This window comes from Oculina patagonica, chromosome 2 (genome assembly GCF_052425735.1).
Source record: "Oculina patagonica isolate OP01 chromosome 2, crgOcupat, whole genome shotgun sequence".
In the NCBI taxonomy this organism is placed as follows: Eukaryota; Metazoa; Cnidaria; class Anthozoa; order Scleractinia; family Oculinidae; genus Oculina; species Oculina patagonica.
Window position 1 is genome coordinate 34,493,940 of NC_135759.1, and position 14,933 is coordinate 34,508,872.

At 38.6% G+C, this 14,933-nt stretch overlaps 1 protein-coding gene and 1 pseudogene across 1 annotated transcript; one reads left to right on the forward strand and one right to left on the reverse strand.

The window, feature by feature from the left end:
- Positions 1-1,242: 1,242 nt before the first annotated feature.
- On the forward strand, positions 1,243-7,330 carry LOC144644391 (phospholipase A2 A2-actitoxin-Cgg2a-like). The gene is made up of 5 exons (XM_078503867.1): positions 1,243-1,480; positions 2,446-2,482; positions 3,591-3,741; positions 4,041-4,153; positions 7,137-7,330. Exons 1-5 carry the CDS (start codon positions 1,421-1,423, stop codon positions 7,268-7,270), a joined length of 495 nt encoding a protein of 164 aa, XP_078359993.1. The 5' UTR covers positions 1,243-1,420; the 3' UTR covers positions 7,271-7,330.
- A 97-nt stretch (positions 7,331-7,427) lies between these two features.
- Positions 7,428-12,842, reverse strand: LOC144644371 (uncharacterized; annotated as a pseudogene).
- Positions 12,843-14,933: the final 2,091 nt, after the last annotated feature.

The window sequence follows — 14,933 nt, forward strand, 5'->3', positions numbered from 1 at the left end:
GAAAAAGATGTTGAAGTGCGCTTGTGGAAAAATGTTGTCTCTTTAAATGTTCTAAGTAGCTACCCGCATAGCCGATGCCAAGACGTAATGCTGTTTCAAGTTATTTTTCATTCGTAAACATAACAGGTTAATCGAAGAAGCATACAAACAAACTCAAGCTATTTTTTTGGCAGGTGAAATAGTTTGGCATTTACTTACGACTTTCTCGAAACATTATTTTTGCTTAGTTCTTCCCTGTGCGATGTTATATTGGCATGTCAATTTGGAACTGTTGGAACTTTACCAAAAAAATAAATTGCTTTTAATTTATACGTCTTATTTCAGTCACTTACGTCAGAGATAGCGACCTGTCTAGAAAGTTAAAATTTTGTTTTGTAACCAAGATACTAACCATGGTTTCCGGCGGAATGTTATTTGAATTTCCTTGAAGCTTTTAAAGTCCACATGGTTTATTTCTACTATGACCGATAAAAAAGGGGAAAATCTCTCAAAATATCTAATAGCAGGTTTCTGTGATTATTATTTGCAAGGAAAAGTGTGAAGTTTAAAATTCCCATTGCACAATTTCGCCGGCGAGCAGGGATCATCTGAGTTCTCGTTTGCAAACACCTCATTGTCCCAAGGGCTTTGCGATCGTTCGTTTCCATCTTTAAAGACCAACCATTCTGATTGGTTTAAAGATAGCTCAAGCTGATCTAAGCTGCAGCTTCCAACTTCCCCACTAATCGGTTTCTTCTTGCCTCGTAAAAAGCACCAGTCATTTTGCTTTCTCTGGAAAGATGAATCACGTTCTTCAAGTTCTTCATATAGGTAGTGCCTAGTACGAATGGAATATTTTGACACTGATATAATAAGACATCGGGTATCTTTTCCGTTTTTAATTACTTTAACTTATATGTTTTTCAAAATATTTGCAACAGTTGATCAACATTAATTTCGATCCTGAAGTTTCGAGAAGGTGCTGATAACACTAGAAAACATATCAGCCCGTTAGCAGTTAATATCAGTATTTATTTGCCTTCTGCTGTGCTTATTAAACTTATTATCCTAGATTTGTTCTGACCAATCACAATTTTTAACGAAATTAACAATTTCCTTTCAAAACGTATTACAAAGCGAAGAAAATTTTTTATTCTACTCGGCCCTATCTTGTCAATTTATATTTTTCGCCCAAGCAATATTCGATGCCCTGGTTTCACTAAAAAAAATCTTGGATTTCATTACATGGTAATAACTTTCGATCTTTGTTATGACACTTGCAACTTTTGACGTAACAACAAATAGCAATCTGCGTTAAATGATTACTGAATTTGAGTAATTGCAACGGGTTAAGACGTCTATAGCGATATATCCTGGCTCATTCACTTTAGTCTGCCGTCTCTCGTTAACCGTCCCGTCATTTTTTACGCTAAGGAGGATAATGAAAAGGCTCATTCGCGTTCTGGTGTTAACCATATTGATTTACGCCTTCGTGGAGTCGGTAAGCTGGCCAGGTTGAGAAAATATGATTGAAAAATAGCGTAAAATGTACTTAATGCTTCTATGTTTTTTAGCTCAACGTTTAGTGATTTCAGCGATCTCCTACGCAGTGATTCGTTAAAATTGGAGGCTCCACTAATCTGTAATTTGTCAGCAAATGTAACCTCAATTGTATGTTATGCAAAAAAGAAGAAAGAAAAAAGGCATTTATCACGTATATGTCACCTACAGTATCGAATTTTAAGCGTTTCAAATAAAACAATCAATCTATAAATATACTTTTGTACTTTTTCTTACCATTTTTTGATTCAAGCTCGTTGAATCAGAGGATCAGAGCTTGGCTCTTTACAGACTTTGCCATAATGCTATCATGCACAGTGCCAAAATGTGTTTATTGTTTGACTAAAAGAAGAGTTTAAGTTTATGTTTGACAAGGCCTACAGCCCTGTCATATATTTCATTATTGCACTGAAATTCAGCTCCTTGATAAATTTACTTACCCAAACCAGACCTATTTATGCTATGAGCAAAACTCGCAATTTAAGGAAATAACATACGCCTTATTCGATGTTTTAGCTAAGAACTTGCGTGGATATTTTGCGAGTTCTCGTATTTTTGGAAGCACGGATAAGCAAGGAAAAGTGCCAGAAGTAATCCTTATTCTAAAAGCAAATATACTTTTTTATGTTAAAGCATCGAATATTATTTTTCCGTACTTTAAGGCGCGTTTACACGACAGAGAAAATTGGTCCGGACCTGACCACTTTTGTAGAGAAACAGTCAAATCAAAACGGAGCCATAGATCATCAGTCCTTTTTTACCAGCAAGTGACCACGACCTCTACAATTTAGGCCTTTAATAATTATTTTTTATCCGTCCGGTCTAGCGGTTGACCCTAACGTAATTTCATAACTAAACAGCGTTTTATTCGAAAGGGAAAATAAAACCTATTTTTTAACTTATCAGATTGAAGTCGACAATGGAAAAGAGGAGATCTCTTCAGGTAAATTAAACATATCAGTTATACGATTCTTTATAAACGTTTCCTCGCACCTATAGTGTCATGTCGTGTGACAGGTGAGGAAAATGTTATCTTCTTTTTTGTATACTGGCATTTTGTTGTTGCTACGTTTTACTGATGCATTCCCCAATTACAAACACAACTTTGTTTTGCCCTATGTGGCAAACTTAAAGCGTTTAAAGGCGGCGAAATACGAGATACAAAAACCTTTTATTTGTCGCTTCTTTTTTTTTTTTTGTTTTTTTTTTTGTTGTTCTCCCTCTTTCCCCCGCGCTCTTATTTTCTCTTATAAATTTTTTTTTTATTTTTTTTATTTTTATTTCATTTTTTTTCAAACACCGAAATTGAGAGCGCGGTAGAAATACGGGCAACAACTTGTTCAACTGGCAATGCAACAATGTTGGGCGACAAGTTGAGGGTTTTGTATCTCGTATTTCGCCGCATTAAAGGGTACGGGTTAGCGCGAATGTTCCCAAATGCATGCCATTCTACGAACCATATAATTGTTTATCTGCACGCGTACTCATACGATTACCTATGGGTCACCTATCAAGTTCTATTAATAAAATAAAACTTTTTGCTATTTTGGTTAATACTAACACCATATTTGATTTATGATTCCACCACATTGTTCTTGTTATTCGGCTCCAAAAATGGGACAATACATACTAGTTATGCAACGCTTTCGGTGTTATTTTATTTTCGTTTTTTTTTTTGGTTTTTGGGGGTTTGTAAGAAAAAAAAATAATAGGATTTTTTTTTTAAATACGGGTTTTTTTTTTTTTTAGTCTAATTCGGAATGCTACAGTGTCAGTAATACCGTCTCATTTTTGCATGTTCTTTTCTTGACGTCATATGGTCAAAAATAATGACATAATTAGTGGAATAATTGATGGCCAGTTCCCTCTATGAGACACGCCTGCAGGAAATCATGATAGTTGAATTCATCGTTGCCCAGTCTTGCGCAGGTTTTGCTGAACTACCATGATTCCCTGCAGGCACGTCTCATAGAGGGAATTGGCCTTTAGCTAATTTGCATTTCTTTATGCAATATTTAAATACATGTTGTGGCTACGTTATTTTTTTAAAGGGGGCAGAAACTTTGTTTCGACCAAGAGAGGAGTGCTTAAGTTTGGTGTTATGATTTACTGTGCCACTGGAAGAAATCCTTTTGATTACATTGGTTACGGTTGTTGGTGTGGGTTTGGAGGGAAAGGCACCCCAGTTGACAATGTGGACAGGTAAATACCCAATTTATATACCCATCTTTATTTTATACGACAATTCTAATGGCTATGACAGCTGTATGAAGGAGCAGTTAATTTTTCCCCACATGTTTTATAGCATTTGCGCATATACAACAATAATAAACAAAGCTGTTCTTGTATTTCTTATATGGCTTATTTCATATTTTGGCGTAGAGGCGCTTGTTCAAGGTTACGGAAATGTGAACACGAAAAGTATTCGCCCGTGTGGAAAGCAGATATGTCTCTCGTTTGTAAAAGCTCAAATATCCCTTAATTTTGTTTCGTTCCTTCAGGTGTTGTCGAGCTCATGATTGGTGCTATGATAATATCAAGGCGTCCAATATTTGCCCGTTTAACTTTGCAACGTACGTGATGCCATATTCAAGAAAGAGCTGCACGGTTTGCGGTAAGTGGTAAAAATATATCAGTTCGAGTGAATTTTATCCTTAGACTGCTGTGTTAAACAAATAGTGATCACTTAAACAAATGAACGAACGAACGCCGGAACTAACTAATGAATAAAAGAACAACTAACGAATGAAGGAGTGAACGAATGAATGTATCAATGAGAAAGAGGTAAATGATCATGAAAAAGAAAGTAAACGAGTGAGTCAGCTGAATTAGTAAAGTAGTAAATGAACGGCAAAGCGAATGAAAGAACGAAAGAACAAAAGAATGAATGGCTCGATTTATACTAGAGACGGATGATCCGTCTGGACGAACTTGCATTTTAATAAGGCGAGCATTTTTTACTTTAAAACTTTTTTTTTTTTTACTTTTAAACGTCTGATGAATCATCTGTGTATAAATACGGGCTAACAGACGGATCATCTGTCCAGACGAACTATCTGCGTAATTCGTCTGCCAAGTCGAACTTGCCAGATGGTTCGTCTGGACAGATGATCCGTCTGTTAGCCCGATTTATACACAGATGATTCATCAGACGAACTAAAAAATGCTCGCCTTATTAAAATGCAAGTTCGTCCAGACGGGTCATCCGTTTCTAGTTCTGAAATCGAGCCAATGAATGAATAAATAGAAGAATGAAAGAACGAAAGAATGAATGAATGAAAGAAAGAGAGAATAAAAAATGAAGGAATAAAAAGAATAAAAGAAAGAATGAAGGAATGAAAGAATGATACAATGAAGGAATGAAAGAACGAATGAATGAATAGATTAAAAATATAACACAAACAGCGGTGATAAACATGAAAAATCGCATTTTTATAAACTTGACGTTTCGTATGCTAAGCTACATACATTTTCAAAAGTATGACCGTTAAAATTTTGGCAACTATTTATATATTGTTATGAAAGGGGTCTGGAACCGAGACTGAGACAATTGATCTACAGCAGTAACTTAATATTTACATTAGGTTAATAAAGTAACAACCTCTCACTGCCGACATTGGCATTTAAAGAAGGTTGTAGTTCATGAATGTATAAGGTCTCTTTAATCTTGCAGTGGAGGTCAGTTTTGCCTGACGCAAGGATTTCAAAATGATCCCATTTGATGTTATGGCCTGTGGTTTTTATGTGATCAGCAATAGCTGATGGATGGTCGCATTTAGTGAGGGCCTTAAAGTGTTCAGTTTTTCTGTCATGCAATCGTCGTTTTGTTTTCCCAATGTACCGTAATGATTCGATTTAGCGCCCTCCTTCCAATAAGCGCCCCCTTCCGAATAAACGCCCTCCTTCGAATGTGTTTTTGTAAATAAGCGCCCCTATTCCAATAAGCGCCCCCATTCTAATAAGCGCCCCCGTTTTTATAAGCACCCCTATTCTAATAAGTGCCCCTATAGTGGATAACTGCCCATACTAAAGTCATTGACGTCAACTAGATAAACTCCTGACCGTTCGCCGTACAGTTCATGTATATATTTACTACTAAAATGAACAATTATTTTATTTTTTTTTTTTAATTTGGCACCTCGAGGGAGGGCGCTTATTCGAGACAGGGCGCTTATTTAATTTCTTGAGAAACAACCAAATGTATCTAACAATAACAGAAACTGTAACTATTAGAAATTGTTTAAAGTTCAGTTACTTTTAAAATAATTGTTCATTTTAGTAGTAGATATATACATGAACTGTACGGCGAACGGTCAGGAGTTTATCTAGTTGACGTCAATGACTTCAGTATGGGCAGTTATCCACTATAGGGGCACTTATTAGAATAGGGGTGCTTATAAAAACGGGGGCGCTTATTAGAATGGGGGCGCTTATTGGAATAGGGGGCGCTTATTTACAAAAACACAAATTATCTTTCCGACACTTACCTATCGTTTTTCGAAGGAGGGCGTTTATTCGGAAGGGGGCGCTTATTGGAAGGAGGGCGCTAAATCGAATCATTACGGATTATCCACGTTCCCTACATTGGGAAAACAAAACGACGATTGCATGACAGAAAAACTGAACACTTTAAGGCCCTCACTAAATGCGACCATCCATCAGCTATTGCTGATCACATAAAAACCACAGGCCATAACATCAAATGGGATCATTTTGAAATCCTTGCGTCAGGCAAAACTGACCTCCACTGCAAGATTAAAGAGACCTTATACATTCATGAACTACAACCTTCTTTAAATGCCAATGCCAATGCAGTGAGAGGTTGTTACTTTATTAACCTAATGTAAATATTAAGTTACTGCTGTAGATCAATTGTCTCAGTCTCGGTTCCAGACCCCTTTCATAACAGTATATAAATAGTTGCCAAAATTTTAACGGTCATACTTTTGAAAATGTATGTAGCTTAGCATACGAAACGTCAAGTTTATAAAAATGCGATTTTTCATAATGTTTATCACCGCTGTTTGTGTTATATTTTTAATCAAGTTTCGATGGCCTAAAACCAAGAGTCTATATGAATACATTAATTAATTAATGAAGGAATGAAGGAATGAAAGAACAGAAGAATAAATAAAGGTTTGGGTGTTTTTTTGTTTTTTTTTTTTTTTTTTTTTTTTTTTTTTTTTTGAAAGAAAGAAAGAAAGAATGAATGAACAATGATGAATGACGAATAAATGAATAGATAGGTAAACAAACGCTTGCTAGCCAAGTAAATGGGGGAGTAATAAGGCGAGTGAGTGAGTGTGTTAGTGGCAATGCCAGATCTAGCGGAGTGCCCTGGAGGTGGGATCTCCCTCTCTTATCGGAGCCTTTCATTTTTTGAAAGGTACAACCTTCAATCCACCCCCATTTGCGAAAAAGAAAAAAGCCCGTCGTTACAGCAGAATACTTGGCCCTCCTTTCCCCTTTTTAAAAGTTATAGGACCACTGATGGGCGAGGAAGTTTGAATTTCTTGGAATGGTAGTCCTCAATTTATTGAAACATGGTCGTCTCAGCAATTTGATTGAACTGTGTTTATTTCCTTTGTCCTTAATAGAGCCAGCTTCTTACTACTGGTTTTGGGGCAGATGTCGCAATGCTCTGTGCGAATGTGATGCCACCGCTGCCAGATGTTTTGCTAACAATCCTTACCATGATAAAAATAAGCGTTACCCGCAGTCGAAATGCTAATGAAGACGTTCATTTTGTGTAAACAGTGGACTGAAGAAATAAAGACCACACTGAACCCTTCATTGGTATTCCTTTATTGTTAATTAATTTTTCTCTCAAAAATGAATGGCGCTAAATCATTTGGACAATATAAGGCGAGGATTACACCTGTACTGATGTATTTTAGCACAAACTATTGTTTACTTTATAATATGTATATAGAAAACAACAAAAATGAAGTAAATTAACCATTTTTATGTCACTGTCCCTTTCCAATTTTGAAAGATGATAACCTAAAACGCCTTACTTTGCTGTCAATTAAATAAGAAAAGTATAAAAAATTTGGACAGTAACAGATACATACATACAGTTCCATTATATTAATGAAAATTTGAAGCAGTCATCAAGTAGTTCAATAAATTTTTCTTTTGAATATAATGCACCGGTATCAACCAACCAACCGATCAATCTGATCAACTGAATCGATCGATCGATCGATCGATCGATCGAGCAATCAATTAATCTATACACATAGCACCAAAGAGTTGGCGAGCTCGTTAAAAAAACGAGCAAACGTAAACTGAACAAACTACAAAATCTATTAAAACAATAATATAAACATGAAAAGTCGAGCTAAGTATTAAGTGATTAGCGCCAAGGATATTCAATGTAAGTAAAATCTAGTGCTTAAACAATCCAAAATTTAGTACTGTCCCATAACTCGGATTCGACGCATCAGCACAAATCTAAATATTTTGCGAAACAGAATATTAATGACCCGAGCGACTTGCGAAACAATAGCAAAGCCACACAACAAGACAAGCAGCAGGGGTGCTATTCCCAGTAAATAGATCTCAACTTGTTGCAAAATGGTCAGACTCCTTACCACGGAACCTTGAGGTGTTACTCCAGCCGAGAGAAAGATGGCCTGGGTGAGGTTTATGGTTGCAATGACAACTAAAAAAGCAAGCGACACAGCTTCTATGACGTTTGCCTTCTGGTCACGGAATGGTTTTGTTACTACGTGCCACGTGAAGACAAGTAAACACGTCATGTCCATAAAGAACAGTCGGAGCAGAGGATCTGGGAAAAAGACCTGGAACGAGAGAAGCAGGAATCGTCGGCCAATCATGACGCTTTCCCAGTACAAGGAGCCAAATTGGCGAGGGCTTGGAGGTCTAAATGGATCGTGTAACACTTTTAACACCTCTACACTTGACTCGCTTGTTCCAGCCCTCGGACGCCGATTTTGAGAGCGAACGAGTTTCTGAATAAGCCAAAATGAAATAAATCCCAGTGGGAAAAAGCACGCTGCAATGAAGTGTTCAACGGAAATCAACTTTCTCTGAAGTTTCACTGCACCCCAGTAGATGACTGCTATAAATGGCAGAAGGCATGCGACTACGTAAACAATGAAAAAGTACTGCCACCATGTCGAACACTTAATGTTAGCGTCATAATACAATCTGCTTTCACCCAGAACATCAACACACGTCAAAAGCTTCAAGGCAGTGTTGGCAGTCGTTGCGTAACCAAGCAACAGTGTTTTCAAAGTAGCTGAATAATATGGTGCCACTGATGGGCGTGGTCGACCCCTGACTTTGTTGAAAGAAAAATGTATCACTAGTATTACTTGTATATTTAACAGTGTGGCCAAAACCCCTAACGCTGGGATCAGCTCCTTTGTCACAACGGTTAGCCCAGGAAATGGACAACCAAAGTGTCCCCGTGAGATTCTGGTTTGAAAATTAAACAAACCGGTAAAAAAGGAAACAAAATGAGCTTGTTTAGCAACCTCAGTGAAAAGTTCTAAAGTCAGGTAGCTGGCGATCTGATAGAAATAAAATGTGATCTTTGTGTAGCCTTTGTTGTACTCGTTTTGCTGATCAATTTCTTGATATTCTGTTCTGTTGTGAGACGTCTTTTTACACCACAGCGTATTCTCGACAAGGAATTGTATAATGGGTGGATTGTAAATAAAAAACAACGCCATTGCCACTGTATAAATTATCATTAGAAACCAAATCCAAGGATCTTTGCATTTTTCATTTGGTTTGCATTTCTTAGAGAACATAGTCTCGGTATATCCCGCCATGCACTTGCCACACATGACGCCATCTCGGTTGCCATAACAACTATTGTAAATTGACAAGTTTGTGTCCAGTCTGTCGGCTGGTTTGCAATAATGTGGTGGGCAGTGAACAAACTTAAGTGAAGGTGGGTCATTTGATTCAGGGTATCCCCAAAAGTTTGGTTTGGCTTCAATGTTACGAGAACAATTTGCTCCATCAGGGCATGCGAGGCAGAATGGGTTAAAAAATGAATCATCTCGTTTTTGAAGCGGAGCTGTCACTTCTCCTCTCTCCAGGCTATACAGACCCGGAAAGCACTGATGGCATGACAATGTTATAACAGTCACTTTTAACTTGCATGGTGGTTTGGAAGGCCAAAGAATGAAGTGGGAAAAGTTATCAAATCTGAGAGAGCTGCCCACCGCACACTGTAGTTTGGTGGAGTTATCAAACTTGACGACGCCAGCTTTAGATACTGAAAACAGCCTGTATGAATCTTTTTCCATGTCGGTAGTCACCCGAGTTTCTTGAAGAAGGAGTTGTCCTGTACTCTCAGAATAAAGTGATGTGTCATGGATGAACGTCTCTCCTGTGAAAACCTTCTCTTGCGACTTTTGTTTGAAAACGGAATTTTCAACCCTGACACTTCCACTACCATCTGCAATATGAACGTGCCCTCCACTGCTGATAGCAAAGTTGTTCTCGAAGGTGCAATTACGTAGGGTAACATTTCCGTTTACTAGATAGACAGCACCGGAAACTCGTCCGATATTATCGACAAACAAAGTATTCTCGATGACAATCGTGTTTCGGTATTGATAACTCAGATATGACCGCGAGCAAATATTGTTGTGATTTAGGTTGTCATCGGGCATGACAATCGAGAGTGGGCTTGTTTCTGTGTGGTACTTTTCTGAGTAATAACTTCTTATCTGACGAAGTGTACAGTCCTTTATGGTCAATGTGTTGGTTGCATTGTTTTCTGGCATAACCTTAAGAATCATTGACGTCGAGCCAACAAACTGCTCGATAACAACGTTGTGCAACACTATTTTGGAACCCAAAGTAACATCCTTGTATACCTTGACTAGCAGAGCATTATATTCGTTTGGCTTTACGTTCGTTTTTCCAACAAGCTTTATCGATTCTAGAGTTAGCTGAAAATAACGACTTTCTGATAAAACATAGATGTCACCTCCCATGTTCGTGCGGAAATAACATCGCTCGAAATGCAGCCTCATCTGACTTTCTTGGCTACTTTTGGACGACAAACCATGAAAAGCTGTCCCAGTACATCCCGTTACGTTCACCTCTGTGAAATTGACGCGACAGTTGCAAACCATGACAAAGGCATGACTACTTTGGCTCCATTCTGTTCGAAACACTTCTACTGATCCGACAGTGGATAGAACAAGAACTGTCCCACCATACATGCCAAACATGTCGGTGTTATTTATAAACTTGCAATTCTCCAATTTGACCGTAGCGTTAGTTTGTCTTGGCGTTATGGAGGCAATGTAAATTGAGGATCCCAATTGTGTAGCGCCGGACATCCAGGAGCAGAAACTGGCCTTGAACTGTACATATCTATTTGATACTATGAACAATGCACCGCCAGTATAATTGGAACGAGAATTTAGAAACGAACTTTGCACGAGGTCGAAGAAGACAATTCCGTATTGGCTGTTGATGGAAAACGCTCCACCATCTCTGGCTGAATTGTTTGTAAAATTTGATTTCCAAACAGTCACATTTATTACGCCGCCGTCTACATTAAATGCCACTGCTCCACCCTGATATGCAGCTTTGTTCCCCTTGAAAGATGATTTTTTCATGAGCACGTGACTCGATCTAACCGCCTGGACCAAGATACCCGCGCCAACAGAGCTGTTTACCGCCAGAGTGTGGCCATTTATCTGAGAGTTCAAAACTGTCAGCTGCACTGTACTTGAGTTAATCTGAACGCATCTGAGGTTTGCAGCGTTTCCCTTCGATATTAGGCCATCGAATACAACAATAACGTCTCTTCCTTTAGAAACGTACAGACTTTCTCCCAAAAAAGCGTTCAGTGGTACAGAATTTTCGATAAATTTGGCTTTCTGATAGAATTCGTTGGTTTCTGAATATGTTACGTTGTTGGTGATCAGCGGAGCTACATTGTTGGAAAATGTTGTCTTTTTGGAAGAAACATTTATACTTATATTCAACGTAATAGTCCGCAATGTGCTGTATATTGAGATTCCACTTCCTTCATCCTCTGAGAAAGGTTTGTTTCGTGTAAAATTTACATTGTTCAAAACGATTATCACCTGTGCATTGTTCTTGGACATCTCCATGCGAATGCATCCTGTGTTGTTGGAAAACAAGGAGCTTTTAACAACCACTGTCGCACTTTGCATGTAAAACAGCTTCATTTGTATTGCATTAAAGCTTTGCAGAAAACTACAGTTATCAAAGGAAACATTTGAATCGATAAAAACTATCGAGGTGTTTGTAAACACAATACCTGTAAAGTTAACTTTCATGTCCTCTTTCCCTCGAGGATGGACCCGTGAATCCAAGCAAGTCGTAACATGAAATGTAAGCCGGCGCCGAAGGATATCCAGTGATTTCTAGACTGACATTGATGTTTATAGTGTGATTTTCACCTTTTACAAATGTAGTTTTGCCTTCTCTCTCAAGTTTGACCATTCCACAGTTGTAGGGATCTGACTTAGTAAATTGTCCATCCAACAAAATGCGGTCATTTCGGTCAGCGATTTGTAGGCCTCGCGCAAGCGTCCTGCACGGTGCTTTCTTTGGCCCACAATCGTGAGAATCGTTTCCGTAGTGGCGTGACACATACAAATCTTTACCGGCGGATGTATGATATTCTAATTGGAATAAAAAGAAAATAAATTAACCTCATCAGGTCCTTTTGTTGTTTAACGAAATACTTTTGATTTAAACTTCTGTCAATTCTCAATGATAAGGGAATTATTTCGGATTTTTTTTGTCACACTGTATACACTGGTTTGAGCGGTAATTCCCATGCAAAGCAAGCGAATAAACTGACTGCAGTAATGACCAGTAAAGCTGAGAAATGAAATGTAATGTAATATTAAATAACCGACAAATAGTTTTCAATAGGTAAACTCTGTTCATTATGCCAAAATCTCGCCAATGAGAATGAAACATCAACATCAATTGGATCTCAGCTCGTTATTTTGACGATATGGACGCCTTTATACTCCCCTCTGGTTGGGCATTAATCATATGACAATACTGATATCCCACAATCGAAACACCTGAAGGTGTTCAAATGTCCCATGGTGAAGCCAAAGAGCTCAGAGTTGCATACAAAAACGTCTTTAACTTCAAAATCGCCATCCCAAGTTTAACTGAGGCGAAAAATTAAGGAGAGCTGCCATGCCAATTAAAACAAAATTCGTCCGGTTGTAAATAATAATTTTTTACTCACCTTGTTGAACAAGAATGATGACAATTAAGCTCAACAGTAAATCGAACAAATGACGAGACATTGTATGTAGGATCTAACTGACGCAGCCACCGAACAATCTCATGGCAGAAGGACTTCTTTACTCTTCGATAAAGAGCCCGAGCGCAGATAAAACTGAAATATAGGAACACTCTACAGCAGTCCAATGACGAAAGTCTTCATGTTTTTATTTCAGTTTCGCAGGGAATAAATGCCAGTTTGTTAATGTCATGCTGATTTTTTTGGTGTCCCCAATAAACCCACTCAAGCTAAACAATATAACGCTTAAATAAAGGTTCTTGATTGTTCTTATTCTTTTTTCTTATTCTTGTTATTCAGAACAAAGAAAAACTAACGGATAATGCCTAAGAAACAACAATGCCTTCAGTTTCTTCTGTCCTGCCCACAACTTTATGCAAAATTGCACTGCAAGCGACAAATTATCCGGCTGCAAACCTACGGGGCGAGGGGGACGGGAAGAGAAGAAGACTCCCATATGAAATGGATGAGGACGCTCATCACAAAATTTGAATAAAACCTCTAAAGGAGACCAATCTGGGCTTGTCTTGAACTTTATTTCTTTGGCCCTACACAGAACTTCGTAATTTAAATTAAGCGGTGTTTAGCGGTCGTAAAAAGAGAAAAACTTTCCCGCCAAAACTAAACTTGAGCTGAAAGATACCATTCTCCATGCCTGATCGGTTTAGACCGCCAACACAGAATCAAGGCGTTTTATATTTCTTCACGTGCAACCCTTAACGAGACCTCGACGGCTAAAAATATTGGCGTTTTGTCCTGAACATCCTAAGTGAGGCCAATATCTGTAGTACACCCCTAAGCGGGAAGGCGGGCATCCCGTCCCTTTCATATGGGAGGATGTGGGAGTCCTCCCCAGGCCTGCTGATCACGGATCGATACACGGCATGTATGGCTGGCCCTAAGAAAAAATGAGCTTCGTTTCCCCGAGACCGCTACTAAGGTTTGAGGGGAACGAAACTTGCTGTTTCTCTTGAGACCAGTCATCGAGTGCTTTGGAATGCTCCAATTGAAAATAAACAGATTGGCCGGGTGTTTACGTTTTGGAAATCCACTGATTTCGGGTTTTCCAATAAAGCACGAAATTAGAAGCTAGCGAGTTTGTTGCCCGACTCAGGAGCCCATCGACTACAGTTTCGAGGCGCGTCACATGATATGTTCTTGTCCAATGAAAAAACTCCATTCCAATTATTTATTGAAGCAATGAGGTAGACAACGAAAAATTCTTTTCAGTGAATCTAAGAGATTACCAGTAATCGGCCCTTCCAGTTAATCTGACACTTGACAAGTATCAGTTTAAATTGTACTGAATGATAATACATATACGGCCAGTTCTGTGTCCAAGAAGAAGAAAAATATTGCCCTGCGGTGTACTGGGAACCGCGCTTCAAACTGCGGCTTTCGTTCTCAATGAAGCGCCATTTCCAGTTTGCCGAACTTAGAAACTTGTTTGACCAAATTTAACTCTGGACCACTGTACCGCAAAATTGCAATGTTGCGTGAAAAATAACGTCGGGTCTGACCAGTTTACTACTGTCTTACGAGCACCAAGAAAAAAATAGCGTCGCATAGTTTCACGCCGTCCCTGAACAGTACGGGCTCCTCCACTAAACCGACGCGGAAAGGAACTTCATCAATTATTACTGGATGAAGTTCTCCCATATAAATGTGATGAGGAGGGGGATACTGGGGAGGGAGGGGGGTTAGGGGCTGGCTCAAGTTCATTTTTACCCGTTAGAGGTTCTAATGTACATTTTTTTATTGGTGAGTCACAAGAGACACTAGCCAGCCAAATTTTATTCCTGTTGATTTGCGTATTGCTTTGTAAACTTTCCATAAGAGGTGCCATAGTATGAAGCAACCTTAAAAATATAAGATGTGACATCCTCAGAGGTACCAAAACACGATTTTGAAATTTGAACCCTTGAAGGTACGACGTGTATCCCCGTCAGTCTAGTCCCATGATGCTTTTTGTTCCTTCCGACATGTTTGCTACTTATTTCCAACCAGAAGACTATAACTGAAGTCAGTGTTGTCGTGTTCTCTGATAGTTCTTTACTATACCTACCTCCTAACTCAAGCCGGAAATAGACAGTGC

What these genes read in the sequence shown, in the direction of transcription:
- LOC144644391 (XM_078503867.1), top strand. Translation starts at nt 1,421, where the DNA reads ATGAAAAGGCTCATTCGCGTTCTGGTGTTAACCATATTGATTTACGCC. An exon ending in TTTACGCCTTCGTGGAGTCG is followed by an intron (nt 1,481 to 2,445) that starts GTAAGCTGGCCA and finishes TTAACTTATCAG; the next exon opens with ATTGAAGTCGACAATGGAAA. An exon ending in AAAAGAGGAGATCTCTTCAG is followed by an intron (nt 2,483 to 3,590) that starts GTAAATTAAACA and finishes ATTTTTTTAAAG; the next exon opens with GGGGCAGAAACTTTGTTTCG.